The sequence below is a fragment of the Pavona decussata genome, unplaced genomic scaffold (assembly GCF_977016875.1).
Source record: "Pavona decussata unplaced genomic scaffold, jaPavDecu1.1 SCAFFOLD_289, whole genome shotgun sequence".
NCBI lineage: Eukaryota > Metazoa > Cnidaria > Anthozoa > Scleractinia > Agariciidae > Pavona > Pavona decussata.
The window spans coordinates 140,504-160,884 of record NW_028145689.1 but is presented as its reverse complement, the minus strand read 5'-3'; the positions used below and the strand labels follow the sequence as shown (position 1 = coordinate 160,884).

Here is a 20,381-nt window from a genome sequence, read left to right as displayed (position 1 = left end):
CTGGAAAAAAGGTGAGGAAATACATGTGTAAATATTAATTTAAAGTTACACAATTATTCAGTGGCTCTTAGAGGATGGGAGAGCCTACAAAAAATGTTTAAAATGCATTAAAATACATCTGTAGTTACTTGCACCTTCATTTTCATGATCTCAAACTTTATGGCATTTGAGCATGATTACAAACTGCATAATACACAAAATTTGGTTCAAAGTTTTTTTTACGGTATAATGATAGGTACAGTACATGTATTTTCAATCACTAAAACAAATTGTAACTCAGCGGATAAGGATTTGTTACCCACCCCAATGGTTAAAATGCCTGTTTTGCCTACATATACATTTTGCTGACAAGAAAGAAAAATTTTCTCCACCAACAATGTCAATAGTTGTCAAGCAAAACAAGGGAAGCAGTTAAATAAATATTAATTAAATTGATATTAAAATTACAGCTGAACTGGTCTGCACTGAAAAGGAGCCATCTGATTGGCTCCGTGAGTGGTGCAAATTTTTCTATACACATTGATAAGATGGGCCACTTGTGGTACAATGTATGTTTGAAAGGAACAAAGTGTTTCAATTTTGACAAAAATGTTCTATTCTAAGCTTATGAAAAACAAACTGTTGAAACTGTCATGTCACAGTATTATTACAACATAAAAGCAAAACATTTCATCATCCAGACAAAGAACATAAACAAGTTCCGCGCAGACTTGAAAGCAACAACGGGAAAGCATAAAAAATAAAACCTTACTAATTAACTGCATGTAACTTGTTCGGTTGGTATTGGAAAGATAATGGTCTCATCCTTTTTTAACTTGACCAATACATGTATTTTCCCAGAACATACTTCATGCTAGCTCTAGTTTTGTGACTATGCTTCTTACACCACATAAATGTACTGTAGGTTTGCTTTGGCCCATTAAAGGTGTGATATTTCTTTTAGCCAATGTAGAACAACTCAAGAATCACTGTGTATTAATTCCTGCCAGCATACTGCACTCAGTTTGTATGTTGACACTGAATGTCAGTGTAGGGGCCAATTCATTAACCATTGCCAAAGTAAATTTCTGAATTACCCCACTACAGTATGTCTCTTGGTTGGCAGGGAAACAACTGACCAGGACATCACCACATGTGAAATCCAGCACTCAGATGACTGTGTCTCGTGAATGAGGTTTACCGGTAAGTTACATTGTACATTAAATTAGCATGCATATGGGGTTATTGATTTTGTGTCACCAACTGTGTGTCAAGAGGGTGAAGAAACAGACCTCGAATTCACATACAGTACAATGACTTGCGTTGAAGTTATTGAGCTACAATCCATTCCTTTATGCAAAGTGCAATACAGTAGATGGTACATGTAATTCTAAGTTTTGGCCCGGAGGGTACACATTGGGTATGCTTCATGTAAAAGTCCCTTTAAAGTGTGTATGTACATGTATACATTCAAGAATTCATTTCAATATATACAATCTAGGACAGCTTCACTTAAGTTGAAGTTACAAAGTGGCAAGAGAAGGGGGCACTCATAAAATTATTAATACCAATGACTCAACATAGCAAAATAATGTTTTCTCTCTGTGACAGAGCCATAGCCAGACTTTTAGGAAAGGTGAGGTGAGCATTGAAAGCGAAAAGGACTTGAGCTTCAAGGGGGAATTTGGGGTTACACGTATGCTCCCCCAGAAAAGAGTGAAATGCAGAAGTTCTGGAATGCTATTTTGAGCTCTTGTTCATGGATACAATGTTCAAAAAAATATTCTTGTTCAAATGTGAAATAGCAACTTTTTGGTTTCTTGCAGGTCAACATTATTATTTTAGCATTGCTCCTGGCATGGCCTCTATGGGACAAGTGTCACGAGGAGATAGTTTACTTTATAAAATGGTGTAAGGCCTGCGTGTCTTAGACTTTCTTTACATGTATATTGGCTGCCTTTCCTCACCATTTCTTGACTAATTTAGGTTCCTGTGTCCATTCATAGCTCAAAGGCCATATCTTTGTAATGCGTTCTGCACATGGCTTTTGCCTAATCTCTATATTTTGTAAATTTACTCATTGTTTTGTCTGTTTTGTGACTATGCTTCTTACATCACATACATGTAGGTTTGGTTTGGCCCATTAAATATATTTCAGCCAATGTACATGAAGAGCCTTTCTTGTAAGCAGAGAATGATGAATTATTCCAGAAAGTGACACAGGCATACACTGCACTCAGAAAAAAAGAAATCTGAGTGCTCCTATCAGGAGTCCAACCTACATGTAAGACCTTCTGATTATTAGTTCGGATGCTCTACCACTGAGCTACAGGAGACTCGTGGGAGCTAAGGCCATGAAACTACGTGTAGGTTCGTGGGACAAACATCCTGCATGCTGCTAGGATTTCAATATCGAACGTGTTATCTTGGAATACACTGTATTTTGTAAGAATGGCTGTCTTTTCCATCACCTTGCCTTGCTTTGTTTGTTTCACAGGAGTTTAACACCTTGCCATCCTTTTACCATAAAATTATGCTAGTCACTGACTGTGCTTTGAGTACGCATGATATGAACAAGCAGGACAAAACTTTAGATTCTCCTTTGAAGATCTCATCCCTTTCCAGGATGAGTTGCTCTTAATGCAATGATCTCATTATTCTTGCAGGATAAGAAGCATAGTGGCAAAACAAACTGAATTATGGTAGACATTAAATTCAAAATAAAGAGAAAGCCAAAGCCACAGAATTCATACATGTAGGAAAGAAATGACCTTTGCACTCCTATAAATTTGAAACAAGTGAACACAGGGCTTTGTTCAGTCAGTATCAAATCCTCTCCGTACATCGTATAATGGTAAGCGCACTTTAAGTGTACACAAAAAAGTTAATTAGTCAGAAGGCAGAGAGTAAAAGTGGCCATCCCACCAGAGAAATCAGAAGTTTTGGCTGTTATTTAACATGCATAACAAAGCAAATTGTGACTTTACCAGGGCCAGTTTTGGATGTCTGCAAACTCACCATTCAATCGCATTGAATGAATTTGTGATGACTCTCACTTGTAATTTTGAACAAATTGCCCTCTGGAATCAGTGGATTTTTCCCTAAGGGTTAATCCCGGGGATTAAGCTTTGAGGATGCAATCTAAAATGCTTATTGGGGAACTGATTACTTTTCAACTTCAATGTAATAGTAGTTTTTCTACTTCGAAATGCAAGGCAAGTGCCTCGTCTTGCTCATGTTAGCTAGGCCCTGCCTAAATGTAAACATATAATTTGTATTATATCAATATGAGACATCAGCGAACTGGCTTAGCCGTTACTTGCGGCCAACAACTCCTACGCGCGAAACGACCCGTTACCGTTTTGCTTTTAAGCTTATATAGAGGAAATAAAGATTTATGACCTGTGTAATTTCTCGTGGAGTCAAAACGTCAAACTTGCTTAAATTCAAACCAACAGCTTTCAATGCCGAATATTGCATTGAGGGCAGAAATCAGTCAAGTTTCAGCTTTAATACATGTATATTTCAACCAAAATGGCCGCCAAAGCAAAGTTATATTACATCGTGTACAGCTGATTTCATAAAATTAAAGATCACTACTGCATCTTACCTTTATAGCGTCATTTAGACCACATCTCCTTGGAATCCTGAAGCTGAAATTAGGCTGCTCAGAGTTTCCACAGCGATCATTAATTCACAGACAACTTTACATTCCTCTACATTCTCACGAATCGACACTATTTTTGTTTACGCCAGCGCTACCAGCGGCCAGCAGATGTCAGAGTCATATGACTTGAGGAGGCGCGGTCCCACAGCTGGAGCAACAGGCGGTCATTTTGAAGAAAGAGGTACCAGTTACTGGTTTGTAACCGTTTTCTCGGCAAACGAACTCGCTCTGATCGTGTGCAAAAATAGCCTATATGGTAACGGATGAAAATATAGACTATTTTTGCTAACGATAACAAAGGTCAAGGCTTTAGCGTGCTCGAAGATGACTGTGAGACGATCATTTGTGGTAAGCGGAGCGATCAAAGGACGTGGTGATTTCAAGGTCAGTAACATATCGATATGCTTCTTCCCTTCTTGGCTGGTTATTTCATGACGTTTCCATTTATTACAGAGTATTATCACCTTCTTAACATACGTTACATACATCTTATTTCGTTAAATCTCGAAGTGAATTAGGACAGAAGCCATTTCATTTGTTTAACTTCAGTCGATTGCGGCATGTCTTGTATCGATCGGTTAAAAATTAATGGGCTTGGAAGGCCCGAACGAAACCACATCAGCCAACTTTTCATCGGATTTTCGACAAAATGTACTTTTTTGTCTGTAGTACGTTAACTTCATTTTAGAGGAGGCTCGATTGCAACTCAATCGAGCCCTTTTCCGGCGCATGTTTCTCATTTTGATCTCAAAAGTAATTTCTGTGCTAAAATGCCATAGTGCTCATAACACAGAAGTGACCCTTAAAACAGGGCTCTATTTCAAACAAGATACTACTATGCACAATGTAATCTGGTCACAGAAGACTGAAACAAAAGGTGGCAAACATGAGGCTTAGTTTGCATGTACTGTAGTTTTTAAGTCGAACCTGTATTACACTGCACTGCACTGTCACCCTCTGGCGGTCAATTGTCAAAATCGAAAATTTCTTTCCTTTATAACTGTAACATTTTGACCTTTTTAAAATGGTCACCTCTTTTAAGCGGTAGTGGTCATCCTTTACTAAATCCCAACAAGCTGTTTTTATACTGTGTTGACCTGTTTTAAACGGTCACTTAATAAAAGGAATCCACTCCAATATTGCAACAAATGGCATTCCAGGCAATTGAATTTGTTGCAACCTACCTGAATGCTGGCTATAGGATCTTGGCATTAATGTTTTATTAAACTATTTCTATACCATGTTTTTATTTGGCAAAACATTTTATTGCTGCAGTTTTTTTTCTGAGCAAGCAAGCGATTTGTACATGGGTGGGGGTGATGTGGGATGGTATAAGACAGCAAGAGATGGCTGTACAGTGTAAAGTTTGTGAGGGGATTCGGGTGGCCTGATTTTTACTGGGTGTTTTTGGACTCATACAATATGATTCCCAGAAGTAATAATTATTGTTTATGTTTCATGTTCAGTCTAAAGCAGTTGGTTGAGATTTAGGTGACTTATGCCTATTGCTCTAGGTTGCACTGACTGTAATGCTGGCAAAATTAAGTGTCTGTGCTTGACACTGATTTGCAGGTGATTTCGTGCAATCAACAGTGTTATAATATGAACATTTCACATACAGTCTGTAAAGTCTGGTAAACTGCTAAACCCACTACTTGTAGATGCCAAATGCAACCTGATAAAACTCAGCCTCACAGATTGTGTATTGCTTTGTATATTATTCTTTGTACATGGAAATTTGCTGTCACATGTACATGTACTTAATCTGACTAAGAATAAAATTGTTTGTAATTATTTTTACAGATTACCATCTTCATGTATAATTTCCCATGTTGGGAACACCATTCTTGATCAGGTACAATACATGCAAGCTATATTTCAGTGTAAATGAAATCATGTTGTGGTTTTTGTTTGAAATACATGTACACTGTAGTTTAAAGCAGTTTAATTCTAAGAGTTTAATTGTTCCAGCTCAGTCAACATTAGGTTTTTGTTTAATTTCCTGCCCATTTGAGTTTCCTGGACTCGCGGGCCAGTTTTTCAAATTAAGTAATGTTCAAGGTCCATCGCTGAACTGCAGAAATTTTTGAAAGTATGAATACACTGTAGTGTATTTTGTTTTTCCTGATGCAGTCATTTACATACATTTATCCCATGCCATAGAGAATACAGCCAATCAGAAAGTTAGAAACCTATTGCATATTTTGTGGTATGCAACCAAAAAATTCCTGGTGTTCCTCGCAGCCTAAAAATTTTTCCCGCCAAAAGATTGATTGAAGAGCCTATGACAACTCAAAATTTTCATTCAGAAAAAATTACTGCCAACACTGACTAAAACATGGAAGAAGAATACCCCAGTTTTGACCTTAATTTTGAATTCCTGGAACCAGATGTGAAACAGGAAAGTTACAGTGCAGATCAGAAATAAGCAAACCAAAATATGCGCCTAAAATGCATGTAATGCCCGTATGCATATGTATATATGCAAACGCGCATTGACATGTCGTTAAATGAGTGGCATGGGATAAATTACTGTAGTTATGCAGTGCTTTCTGGTGGCACATGTAAATCAAGTCGCTCATAGGATAGTTCACAGTATACCACTCGAAAGCATTGCATAACCAGCATGTAATAATGGGAACTGACTTACAGTACATGTACAGTGTTACATGTACATATTAATCACTAAAATGATATACATGTAGCAGTTCTTGAACTGACTGCAGTGTGCACTGTACATGTACTGTAGGTGTGAATGCTCTATTACAGTATGCCAATCTTCATCAATTCATCAAAAAATAATTTCTATTTGGTTAGCCTGAGTGAACGGGTATTGTTGCCCGCTTCTGTTCATTTACCCGGTCTCCCCATGAAAGCTGCATCTGAGTAATAACCACAGAAATTCTGTAATGTCATGATGTAATTTCTACATATACCAGGATCTGGGTGGTTAATCTGATTGGTTGAAGAAAATTTCCTAAAGGAACTTGTCCATGGCTTTTTGTTGTGGTGTGTCAAACTGCTAGAAAAATATAATTTGAAGATAAGAATATTATTTTGAATTGTCCTCCAATCTACAGTGTACTGAGTGAAAGGTTTTTTTACCATTTTAAGGTGTGTCATTGTTGTGGGTTTGAAAAAAAGGCTGCAGGGAACTTGCCAGCAATATTTCTTATAGTTCTTCTAGTTTGTCAACCAAATTGCTATTTTCCAACAATGCAGTGTACAAATAAAAAAAATTAAGATTCTGTTTCTTCCTGTTTTCTTGTTTGTGGAGATGATACTCATTGTCTTGTTGGTGTTGAACTATGCCGTAAACACCATGCCAAGAGCAAATTATCTTTATTCAAAAATAAAGACTGACTCATTGGACTGACAAAAAGCTTTAATTCAGTAAACAAGAGGGTATTTTACTGATTCCAATCTTTGGAGTTTAATTGTTTTAGCAGCCATTTAGTGGCAAGGCTCAACATACATTTGTAAAGATGTGGCTGATTTTCTTTCGGTGATCTTGAAAACTGACATGATGGTTATAATTATTGATTCTGTGGTGCCTGATCTGCCATACTGGCCTTTTCTGCTCTTGTGGAACAACCGCTGCAACGTCTGTTATTGATCTTTCCTTGAGACACACTACATGTATAAATCATTTTCTTGAAACTATAAAAAACATAGCCTGTGAACAGGCTGCCAAGTGGGGTATAGGGCGAAGGCAAAAATGGTGCTTGGAGAGGGAGTAATAAAGAAGGGGAGTGAGCTTCTGGACATTCTTGTCATGCCATGGAAACAAAGCAGCTGAATTCTACTGGAAGTTGATGGTCAAAGGCTGTCAAATCATACTTTCTGTAAACTTGGAGCTTTACAAGGTTAATGGTTTTGAAACCTCTCTTTAGCCATTGGCAGTCAGTAGTTTTACTTTATGTCTCATTTCTTTGCCAATTACTACAAAATTCCGCAGCTTGGAACTGTTTTGATACCATTCAAAAGAATGGGAGCTATTCTCTGCCACACTGTAGGCATGTGATACTGAAGAAGGGCTATAACGTTTTGACTGCTTGCATGTCGAAAAAAAGGTACACATGTAGCTTTTCTCTGCTAGGCATGTAATATTGATAAAGGGCTTTAAGGTTTTGACTGCTTGTATGTCAAAAAATGGTGCACCTGTAGCTACATGTACATGTTTTCTCTGCTAGGCATGTAATATTAATAAGGACTTTAGTGGTTTGTCTGCTTGCTAGTTTTGCTTTGAATAGTGTCCTTTAATGGTTTTCAATTTAGTGCTGAAAACCTGAGAGTATATTATTACTCTGACCATTCACAACAGACATAGACAGCATTTGGTTTGGCTTCCCATTGTTGAAGAACAATAATAATTGCCAGTGATGTGAACTTTGCCACCAAATCATAGAGCACAGCTGGTGTAAAGCAAAACCAAGGCAAACATGAAATTGCTTTGGGCACTCAATTGAAAACTGCTGAAAAAATATTACCTGTATTCATATGTCACTTGTCACTAGGACCAAAGAGCACAACCTGTGGATGCATCAAGCCAACAACAAACTCTGAACCCTCCACAATCCATACATGTATATAGTAATCCCAGAAATTAAACTCTCTTGTTTATTATTACTAGATTCACCATGGTACATGTACATGAACAAGGCAAATGGGAGTTGAAGTGAAAAGGCAGGAGAAAAAGAGCACCACAAGCAGATAAGTCAATGCTGTATAATGTAATGATAAAGGGACACAGTCACCTTTGTGACCACGCTGACCTGGACACTAGTTTTGTCAGTTTGAAAAGCGTCTACCTCAACCGCCTGCGTCGACTAAAATAACAAGAGAAATCAATCAAAAACATTGGAGAGCAAATCACCATGATATACATGTATATTTGAAAAATCGCATTTTCTCAACCTGATGATAGGTTCGTGCGGAGAGAATCTTTGTAAATGATTCAAACTTCGCGTCATGACTGCATGGTTTGGAGCTCTGACGAAGACAAGCTTTGGTACACAGTCGATTATCTCCTCGACAAGGACAATCTGTAGTAGAGCCTTGTTTTCTACGGGTCAAGCAAGCATTCTTGCAATGACATGGGTTTGGTTCCTAAATTTAGATAGTGGAGAAGCTGTCGAAACGAAATTATGAAAGCAAAATATATCATTGAAAGCAGAAATAAAGCTTACCGGTCGTTTCGCTACAAAGTAGTTTTGTTACACTGCAGTTCAGTTGATTCGCTACGTTTTAAAATTGACATATTCTGTAATGTTTGAACTCAACTTGCTTCTCATGCAAAAACGTAGAAACAGCTAAGATAATTTTTCACACGACTGGATACCGAAATAACAATTAAATGATTCTTTGACTTTAGAGGTACAGTGTGTATTCGTATACTATTTACTCTCTGGACAAGTCCATCAGTAAATTATTCCATGGTATCAAAGAAATGAGTGTTCTAATAATTATGACATTAGGTCTATAATCACTATAATAATTTTGACTGGCAAATACTTCGACTCGACAAGATTTGACTGTTTAAATTTTTCAAAGGATGCGTTTCTCAGCGCGAGGGCGTGCGATGAAGTGTGCTATGCAAATCAGCTAAGAAATGGTATCTAATGCGCATGTGCACCAGGTGACTGTGTCCCTTTAATACATGTAATTAGGATAGTTCCTAAAAGGTGATTACATTTGGTAGTTTCACATCTGATCTAAGATATCAGAGACTGATCATGAAGTAATTCTAATTTATTGGTCACGACCAGCACAAGTTGAACAGTTTAATGAACTAATTTGTGCTGGACAAATTCCATGCTTTTGATAAAATTATATTATTTTTGAATCTACAGCTGCTGAAAGAAAATTCAAATTCAAATTTGCCATCAAACCAAATGTAGAATTGTTTATCTTTGTTACCTGTTAGTATACCAGAGTTTTCCGGGCTTTCTCAACATTGCATTAAAGCCTGGAAATCCTGGTTCTTGCAGGATCGAGTCTGGTTAAACTCTGGTAACCCTGATTATTTCTAAAACCTGGGTTAACCAGGTTTTTGCAGGACCAGGGTTACCAGACTTACCTAGAAAACCAGGGTTAACCAGGCTTTTTTCACATAGGGTTCAAGCCTGGTAAGACTGGTTCTTGAAAACTCTAGAGCCTGGTTAAACCCTGGTAACCCTGGTTATTTACGGAACCCGGGTTGCCTGACTTACCAGGGTTACCAGGGTTAGCCCGGTTGACCAAGACGTCTGCAAGCCTGGTTATACCCTGGTAACCCTGGTTATTTGCAAGACCAGGGTTACCAGACTTACCTGGAATACCAGGGTTAACCAGACTTTTTGCACATAGGGTTCAAGCCTGGTAAGTCTGGTTCACGAACCAGGATACCCCGGTTTTTTTACCAGGCTTGAACCAGGGTATAACCCTGGTTTTACCAGGCTTTTGTCGCCAGGGCGAGAGCTGAGGGTTGAGCCTACATGTTTGGGAATATTTTGTACATTACCTGCACTTCTTTTAGCGTTTTGCTACCTGAACAACTAATTATTTTGAGACACTATCACTCTACCATGGAATTCGAGCCCATGACCTCTGCGATGCAGAGGTTATGGGTTCGAATCCCGTTCAAGCCTGAATTTTGTTCAGGCTTTCTTTTCGCAACTGCTTAAATTGCGATTTATTGTACGAAACATTTGAATCAGAATTTGGAATTTTTACCAAGTTTCTATCTGCTTTCACCCCATAACCCCTCCAACTCCCCCCCCCCCCCAAAAAAAAAAAAAAAAATTATAAACAACAATAACAACAACAATAAAAAAAAAAAAAAAAAGAATAAGAGCAAAAACAGGAGAACAAACCAAAAAGAAAAGAAGAAGAATCGACCCATAATTGTATAAACGCTTTCCAGTAAGCTGAAAATGCGATGATCCCTAGTTGCGGAAGCATGATTTCGTACACTTTCTGGGCCCAGTTGTTCAAAGCCTTGATTAGTGAAAAATTGTAATTGTTATTTATTTACCGTTTAAGGAGGATTTTTCACAAGATTAAGGTTTAAGGAAAAGGAATTTGTAATTTATAACCTTATTGGGCCAGAATTTTGTGGCAAACCCTCTTTTAGCAGTAAATAAATATCAATTAAAATTTACACTAACCTAGGAAAATATTCATCGGGCTTTGAACAACTGGGCCTTGGATTCTTTGAAGCATAAAGTCCCGTCACTATAAACCTGGCATTTCTTATTTTATCATGTTTCGTTTTCCTTTACCTCATGCTCACAGCGTATATTATGGTCTGGCGTTAATTTTCGTCATCAACTTATCGAGCTGAAATCAAAAAGGAATAATTACCTGACACAAGATTGCACTGAGTCCTTCCATCTCCAGTGTAAGGATGATCACAAGAACAATTGTACGATCCTACAGTGTTTGTACAAGCAGCTCGTGAACTGTGACAGCTGTGCAAGCCACTGGCACACTCGTCGATATCTGTACGAAAAATATCACTGATGAACGGCGTCGTGTCTGGACGACTGTGATTAATTGTATGCGGCAAAGCAATAAATACAATCGTAGTCGCTGAACAGTTGATAGTGACTAAGTAATTCAAGTACAACCTACTGAAATATGTGCCTGCATCAGTTTACAGCCGGAAACTTAATAGTTTTCATGCAGGCCTGCTTAAGAGCTAGTGACTGTAAAGATCAAAAATCCCACGACAGAGAGAAAATTTCAGATTTCATTTTATTTCACCTAAATGTTCCTTTTGGTGAACTATTTTCAAAAATCACAATTAAAAGTTCCATCGCTCTTTCGTTTTTCTAAAAATTAGAAAAGTTGAATTTACGGCTTCACGCCCGATTCAGCCCGCCGGAAAATTGGGAAAATCGTGCATCTTTAGCAGGCTCGCACGCAGCAATGAGAACTACTGTTGTTTTTCTTCTTCATACTACATCATGATTTCAACATATGATGGAAGTTATTTTTTTTTTCGTTTCCCAAGAAAAAACTTTAACCATCGCAACGATAGCGCATAGCCTTTAATTTTAAACATGGTCGGTTATCTCGAAATCTTGTCCGACACTTAATGACGAAATTTTAGGGTTTTATAGTACTAAATCTATACAATTTGCAGGCGACATTAGGAAAAAATCTGTATGAATCAATTTTTACGTGGCATTTTTTTGTTCCCGCATTTGTCACCAAACCGGCTGGCAATACAAAACTTGACATTTTCTTTTAATTTTCGTTGAAAGGTCTTTCCTTATAGCAAAACATTCTAAATGTATATTGAGCTTTACGGGTGTCTCTAATTTTTAGTGAAAAAGTTCCTACTTTGCAGAAATCAAGGTATCTATCTTTAAAATGCGCTAACAGTTTTTTTTTTTTTTTCTGTTAAATAACAAGCGGTTAGAATAATAATTCTTTTCGGTGTTCGCGCAAGTTTAAGGCTCAAGAACCGTTTTAGATAAGAAGGATGAACCTTGGTCAAGGTCCAGTCCTTATTCGCTTTCTCCGAACAAGAGTTTTATTTAATTGTTTTTGTCCGGATCTATTTCACTGCTATTCACGTTCTTTGACTATTTATGGTCACGTGAAGTCGTTCAAAACGTAAAATCTACATAAGTATATACTCCTACCTCTCAAGTCTTCCGTTATAATTTTAAGTTTTGCAAGACGTAACCATAAATATTCAAAGCCCGTGAATAGCAGTGGAATAGACCCAGACAAACAAAAAGAGAAGGATTTCGAGATAATTGACAATGTTTAAAATGAGAGGCTAAGTGCTATCGTCATAGGTTGTCCTTGGAAATCGATGAACAAAATTAACTTTGATCATATGTTGAGACAATGATGTAGTATGAAGGAGATCGAAGTTTATCTTCTATGCGAAATAGCCCACTTTGAAAATGAGTGATGGCCTGGGTCGAGAGTAACTACCCAAGTGATTGTGGGATTGTTTGGGGGGACGCAAAAATGCGAAGATAATAGCCAACGTCCCCCCAAACCTTCCCACAATCGCTTGGGCAGCTACTCTCGACCCAGGCCATCACTCTTTTTCAACGTGGGCTATTGTAATTTCAAAACTTCCACCGTAAGTCCGGGAAAACTGCTGCGAGCCTCTTTAATTTTTAGTTTGTATTCCTAAATGTCATGTTCGTACTCGCTAAGATAGGTTCAGTGCTTCTTTTGAGTAAGCTACAAATTAGAAAAAAAAAAAAAAGATACTTACCGGTACATATTTGTCCATCGCCCGAATATCCAGAATTACAAACACATGTGTAGGATCCGTCGGTATTTCTGCACGAAGCATTCACACCGCAGCTGTAAGAGTTGGTGACACATTCGTCTATATCTACGAAAGGGTAATGACAGCAAACGTTGCATATGGAAATTGTCGTAACCTGCATCTTCTAAGTTCTTTTTTTCTATGTCAGAAAGCTTCTTAGTGTCCCTGGTTTGCTCTCCTTTCTCGCCTTTTTGGTCGTCCCCAAATTAAAACACCCGCACTCATTTGGCGAAACAAACCACAAAAACAAAACAAAGAACACTGCTGGAAGCTCTGGTGATCCAACTGTTACTGTTAAACAATATGAACTGATGTAACGCTTGTCTACAATTACTGTATTGCAATAATGTGCTATATGTTATGTCTGATGTAACTTTCACGCTTTTACTGCACAATTTTTCTTTAATTACATGAATATTCTTGTACTCACGGTCATGACTTAGTGACCATTATCCTCAGTCTCGTATTCGGTATTTTACTGTCGTCGTTTTCATCGCCTCGGTTGAAACATTACCAGCATTACCACTTCCATGCGGATGAAAACAGAATTATATTTTACACTGAATTATTTGAGTAATAAGTATTAATTTCTTACCATTGCAAATCTTGCCATTTCCCGTATATCCGGATTGACAGCCACAGGTGTACGAGCCCACGGTGTTTCGACAAGCAGCATTGGGGTCACAGTCAAATGAGTTTGTAGTACATTCGTCTAGGTCTGAAAAGATGCAACAAAAAGACAACGACATTAAGCATATCCAGACAGGGGGAAAATTCTCCCTATTCGACTGTTGAGCTTAATAAATTTTAGTAATATTTTGTGCAAACGACAGGAAACTTTATGTTTTTTCCCGAAATTTACGAAGAAAAGAAATTGGCATGGTAGGTCAGGCCTTAATTATTTTCTTGTTGTCATGGTAACCAATTTTGATCACTGAATTTAATGTTACTAATGTCAAACAATTAAATAACAGGCCTGTTTCGGGGAAATCGAAAAAATCGTCAAATCGTTAAAGATGGAGTTTCTTATAGTAAATTCATGTTCTTGTATTATGATTGTGGTTTTGTGTTATTTCTATTCGTCTTTGGTCAATTTTGTCCGTTTTTGAGGTTTTTCTAACACTAACAAATCTAATATGGTCAACAGTTTGAAAACGTGACATAATTGCTGCGTCATATGACATGGTAACGTCCATTGCGTACATCTCAGTGTCATCTGCACGTACTATCTATTCTGCATATAAATTAAAAGCTTCCATCACACTTTGTTGTAGTTTTGATACTTGCAAAGTTATGGTGAGTGACAAAAACCTGTCGATGAGGGTTTTTTTTAATTCGATAATAATTACGACATTTTTTTATTTACCTATGGGCTGATCTGCTAGCCTTTTGATTTCTGATTTGTTTTTTTTTTTATTTATTCATTCATTTATTTATTTATTTATGACATATCAGTGTACGTATTTGGGATAATTATTTTTTATTGTATTATCATTCGTTCATAGATAACAAGGCTTCACCTGTATATATTGGATTTAGATTACGGAGGTTATATTATTTTCACAAAATCGCGTAAAGGAGTGACGCCTACTAAAGAGACGATATTTAGAGAAAATGTACGCTAAATCAGTTCATAATGGCTGGGGTAGAATTCGCGACTACACTCTCCTCAAACAATATCAACAAGTCATTTTCTGGCACGGTTATATATGAGGTGGACATATCTATTGCACTCTACCTGTAAAGCAAGTAAAGTTGTTGCAATTATCGCATGACACATCGTTCCAAGTGTAACCATGCTTGGCACCCAAAGTATGCACGCAGTCTTCATTTCTCCAGTTATTTGGTTGTCTCGGCGCCCAGAACCTAAAGCTGCTCACTTCTTTGTTGGTCCAAACAAACGATCCTTCAACACTTCTGTCATTCAAACCAATCCAACTTCGTTCGCCGTTATTGCGATGCTGGATGTAGACATTTTCCTCTTGATTGTGAACGGTCACTAGATCTGAGTGCATTGTTGAACAGTTTGATTCAGCGGTCAGCCATGAGGCGCATGCACGGCTTGTGAAGTAGCAGTAACCACCAAAGTAACTCCATCCTGGTCGGCATATGTCTGTATGAACAGAGGACATAAAAAAATATTCAGTGGTAATTTCTTCTTAGGAAATTTTTTTGTTACCAGGCAACCAATTCTGTAAATAATTCAGCCGTGTTAGTTATTAATTACCTTGGCTAGTCACAAATAATTTGAAATAGGGTGATTTTAAAGTTTTAGACAAACAACCAAACTCGTCCTCCTCGGTTAATGCATAACTTATGACGTAATCTCTAACGGTATGGCTGTATTATGGGTTATCATCGCCCAGAATGCAGCGACACATCCGGGGCTTTTGTGCGTGCTCCGCGCGAATTTCAAACTCCATTAATGATGTGAGAGAGACAAACAAAAGGGAAAGTGGGCCCAAACCGGCTACCAGGGCGCACGTTGGGCGAATTTTGGCGTTAACCGCTTTGGTTTTCAATGAGTTAGCATATGGCACTGCTGGGATGCGCGTCCGGGGAGTGCAAATGCAGGGACTATAACGTAATCCGAAGTGCTGGCAAAAATGTGCGTCATCTTGCATGGTGCTCAAAACTCAACTTTATATAAAAAAAAAAAATAAAATAAAAAATAAAAAAAAAATAAAAAAAAAAAAGACTATGCAAATTAGAAATCCTGCACATTCAACGTGCAGAATGTCATGTACTGAAATACTTTCCTGCTTCTTCATAGGTTTCTGGCAGACATTAAAAACACAGATGGCATTGTTGGTTAAAAGTTGTTGTCTCGGCCTTTATTATAATATATATCGTGATGATGGAAACAAAGAGTTACCAAATTTAACCAAAATAACTCTAATAAAGAAACATCCAAGGAATGCCTGTATATTTGTGCATTGCTCATTTCCATTGATTTATTCAGTGAACAATTATTCGTCTTCTTTCGTGAAATGATTGATTACTTGTACGTAAAACAAAACAAAACAAAACAAAAAAAAAACAAGTTTTGGACTCTTACCTGACAGGACAGTGTATGATATGGAGAGCGGGTCATACTTTGACACATACAATTCCTTTACACATACTCGAGCTCCTGTGGTGTTGATATACTGTAAAATAAGACAAACTCATATGAAATGTTATATGCTTTTCTTGTTTGTTCCCTAGGGAACGCCTTTTTTTATCACAACCTTGTACCTGCGTAATTTGTGCGACTAAAACTTAGAGATTTATGATCGTTCTAAAATTGAGCGAGTTACAGAAAATTATCTAAAATATAATTGGTGCCACGGATTCAGTTTAAACAAACGAAAAAACAAATAACGTTATTTAAAGAGGTAGACCCGAGCTCTTTGAATGGTATATTATTTAGATAGTTGACTCACAAATTCCTATTTCCTATACTGTTTTTCAGCACAGAGTTACTTTTGTATTTCAAAAAGTGTCTCATTAAGTTTATGACCTCGATCGAATCTTTATCCACCATGCCACATGAGCATTCTTACGCTGTTACAAATATGATAATCAAAATTTATAGCAATGGCCCTTCTACTTGATTGTCCATTGTGTGTCCGGAAGCGGCAACATAGACCGCTGTAAAAGCTTGAAATGTTGATTATCATCGAAGCCTAGAAAACTCATGTTACATTGTAAAATGTGTCAATGAATTATAAACCTCCATGGTAAATTCTCTCAATTTTCCAATGTATTTCTAACAGCTAGTAATATCTCTAACAGGTAAGGTGAACGTACCTAGTATAGATTAAAGCGGCTCACCTACCTCCACCCAAGCTGTTATGGAATTGTGCATAGGATCTTGATTTCCACCGCTTGAGGAATGGTTTGATGAAACGAAAACGCTCGGAGCATTTTGATATACTTTAGTGAAGTGTATGTCCTATGAAAAAGTCGTAGTGGTTAGAACAGGATTACATTCACTCTCAAACTCATTAATATAATTCACTTTGAAGTTGGCGATCCTACGGATGTCAAGGATATATACGTCCAAAGAGAAAAGATACTCTTTTCTCTTTAGCAAAACGTTGCAGTTTAGACTAAAAACAAAGTACACTGACCTTGCAGAAGGCATTATTGAAATCAGCAGGAGGAGGCTGAGAGTTCACAAAATAAACTGAACCGTGTTCCGAGAAGAGAGGCTTGTGAAGAGAGGAAAACGCCAACCAGCTCTAGAGAAAATAAGTGAACAAAAATCTTATGAAAAGTAGGTAACACTATTATGTCAGTGGGCGCGTGACTTTACTATATACAAAAGCAGTTACAGTGAAGGCAACCTAATGTTAGACCTAAGAGAATGTAGACAATGGCTGATTTGGTCTTCTAAATGGTGTTTGTACAAATGGAAGAATTCAAGAAAGCTTAAGGTGGCTTACTACAGTTTTAATGATGTATAAGGGCACAACTTTTAACTCTTTTAAAAAAGGTTCCAAGCTGTTTTTCCCTTCACTATTTACTGTTTGCTTCGGTCTTTTACGATTCTATGTGAAATTTAAACAATTAAACGTCAACAAATAGTCAAAATGAGCGACCGAGTACCCAATGAGAGACTGGGCACTAGTAGGTTAAGTCACGTTTTTTACAAATTCTACCCGTATGACCCCACCTGAAAATTTCAAGAATAAGAAATTGGGTCTGATTTAACATTCATGCAAAGTAAAAAAAAAAAAAAAAATGTGTAAGACAGTTTTTGTACAAACTAAGAGAATGTGAAATCAAAAATAGCTCAAAATCTGTCTCACAGATTTTTCAAAAATTTTGGCTCCAAACGTGATTCACCCAGAAAAATCAACCGTGAAAATTTCATCATAAGTTGTACGGTAAGTTTTCGAGCAATCATCGATCAAAGACAGGTTTTAACAACCTCGGACGAGAATTGAATTGCGCATGCCCTTTATTTAAGCGCGCGCTCATGTAACGCCATGTATCGCGTGCGAGAAAGGTACAGTAAATTAGAGCTCTTTTACCGAATGTTTATCAAAACTTTTTGGCCATATTTTTTTGGCTTTATGCTTGATTACATGTTTGAACGGAGTTTTGAAACTATCGCTACATATACCAAAGAGATTTAACGCCTTTCAAGTGCTGAAGTGGTTTTTGTTACTTCTTGAGGTTACTTGCGTCATTTTTGCACGCGCGACAAATACTGACGTGTGGCAGGCTATCATAGCGCGCGCTACTAAGTCTCGGAAAAACTGTAGTAAGCCACCTTAATATGTTTACGCCACATCACGCAGACATCATATTTTCCATTTAAAATGATGCATGGGAAGTTTTAAAAAATCCACATAGAGTAATTAACTGATAATTCAGTTTTTGTACATTTTTTCGATGCGTTTCAGCTTATTAAAGTGTTAATATTGTGTTCTTGAAAGGGATCTTTCAGGTAATCTCACGAAAACTCAATAAAAAAAGACCTTTGACTGATTCCAATTTTTTTCCTTACCCTCTGTGCAGTCGGTAAGGATGCCGTATGTGGCACCCATGAATTGGGTTAAATCACAACATAAAAGCGGGGCAAAACAACAGAAATTTGTGTATGCTTACCACGTAAATATCTTCATGAGAGCCTGCGTAATTTTGCAGTTCCCTCAAACATATTTTCAGTGAAGACTGGGAGAGGTCCTCCAACCAAACACTGGCAGCATCCCTTTTTAGCCCGGCATGGTGGTGTGCCGCGGTAACAAAAACTGAAGGTTTCTTTAAAAACTTACCCTGTAGATTAAAGGAAATAAAAAAAAGGTAGAATAATAATTACGCCGCTTAGTAATAACGGTGCTACCTTAGCGCAAAAGACGTTTATAGTTTTTAGTGCATCGTATGAATATAAAAAATGAATGTAATTCCGAGTAAATACATTATGTCAATGATACGGACAACAAATGCAAGGAAACGTTGGTGTACTTAAATGTTATATTTCGATATGATACTTTATCATCTTCAGGCTAAGGTGACAACAAGTAGCTTTGATTTAAATACTGAAAGATGGTAAATTAGCAATTTAAAGCATGCGCATGAAAATGCAAAACAAGACGTTAATGTCAGGAGAATAGGCATAGCTTTCTGCTAGGTTTTAAACCATTGTTTAAAGATGGTGCTGAACGCATGATATGGTAGGCTTCTTGGTATAGTAGTAAATTCCAATTATTCAGAAATCCAAATTAGCCCATCCAAGATGGTTGCCACTGGAAATCATGACAAAATTAACACGATCAATTAACGTTGTGGACATAAAAGGCAACATCTTTGGGCGTACTATCTATCTTCCAAGTGTTACTGTCGTAACTTTAATAAGGCGGGCGAGGAATCCGCCCAGACCCTCCCTCCGCCCACAGAAAACAAAGAAAAGCCAAGTCTAGATATGGTTAAATGTGCACTTCTGAGCTGAGGAAAAAACCTGAAAACAGCAACCCCCAACCCCTCCCCCCTCCCCATGGCAAGGGAAAAAAGGAAACGAAACAAACAAATCACTTGCCGAGGGAAAATTCACAGTCTCACAAGTCGTCCCAGTCCACCACTGCGATATGCGCACCTCTCCGCTGACACCACCAACTGGAGCTCCCTGATAACCCATCCAGTCAACGGTCACGTTAGCACTAGACTTGCGTTCGTTGAAACCGGCTGCCATCACACAGGCAGTGAATTGATGGTAATTTACGTGTTCAACCCAAGAAACTGCGGCATCATGGACAAAGGACTTGTCACTGGTGTCAATGTGATTGACAGTAATCTGCACATCAATGGGTTTATCAGGATAGAAAACGTAAGGTTGGAAACGGATTACTTCACAATGGGAGTACCCCAGTGATGGAATGTGTGGCATGTGACGACGACCGCGTTGAAATGGAAATCCTGATATAATGATACAAACGTAAATCAGCATAAGTGACTTATGGTTAAAAAAATATATCAGACTAAATGACTGAAATAAAAAAGAAATGTGAGACATAAAAGGATGTAATTGCGAGTTGAAATTGAATTGAGTTGAATTGCGAGTTGAACTTTGAAATGCTTCATTGGAGGACAAAATGCCTTTTTTTACTTTAAATTTAAAAAAAAAAAGTAATTTACTAACATTTATAAGGTTTTACCAAACGCATGCTTTGTACGCATGTCTACAATGAACTCTTCAGATCCGGCCTTTATGCCCGTTTTCTTTTTGTTTGTTTGTTTTCTGTTTTGTTTTTTTCGCCATTACGCCCTTCTTTGAATCTAACTGTTCCGATCCAGCCAAATCGTTAAATTTGGTTTCTGAATTTATAGAGAATAGGCCATTTTACAGTTGTGTGCTTATTGACTTGGCCTTGGGTTGGGGGTGACCTTGTTTTGATACAAACCTCACTGCTTTCATATGAAGATCATGCTGTTCTTTTGCTTACTAGTTTGCGTTTACATATG

At 37.6% G+C, this 20,381-nt stretch overlaps 1 protein-coding gene and 1 long non-coding RNA gene across 2 annotated transcripts in view; one reads left to right on the top strand and one right to left on the bottom strand.

The window, feature by feature from the left end:
• LOC146455008 (uncharacterized) overlaps positions 1-20,381 on the bottom strand; it is a 39,910-nt gene that overhangs the window by 6,076 nt on the left and 13,453 nt on the right. Inside the window, exons 8-16 of the mRNA XM_085094837.1 lie at positions 19,459-19,835; positions 18,531-18,692; positions 17,045-17,155; positions 16,750-16,866; positions 15,988-16,078; positions 14,668-15,042; positions 13,525-13,647; positions 12,873-12,995; positions 10,991-11,128 (exon numbers count right to left, since the gene is read on the bottom strand). Of these exons, the coding sequence (XP_084950963.1) occupies positions 10,991-11,128; positions 12,873-12,995; positions 13,525-13,647; positions 14,668-15,042; positions 15,988-16,078; positions 16,750-16,866; positions 17,045-17,155; positions 18,531-18,692; positions 19,459-19,835 (1,617 nt within the window). The remainder of the gene's footprint in view (positions 1-10,990; positions 11,129-12,872; positions 12,996-13,524; positions 13,648-14,667; positions 15,043-15,987; positions 16,079-16,749; positions 16,867-17,044; positions 17,156-18,530; positions 18,693-19,458; positions 19,836-20,381) is intronic.
• Positions 3,791-9,019, top strand: LOC146455009 (uncharacterized). Its single transcript, XR_014859126.1, has 3 exons — positions 3,791-4,030; positions 5,450-5,501; positions 8,280-9,019. It is a non-coding gene; the product is annotated as an uncharacterized LOC146455009 (long non-coding RNA).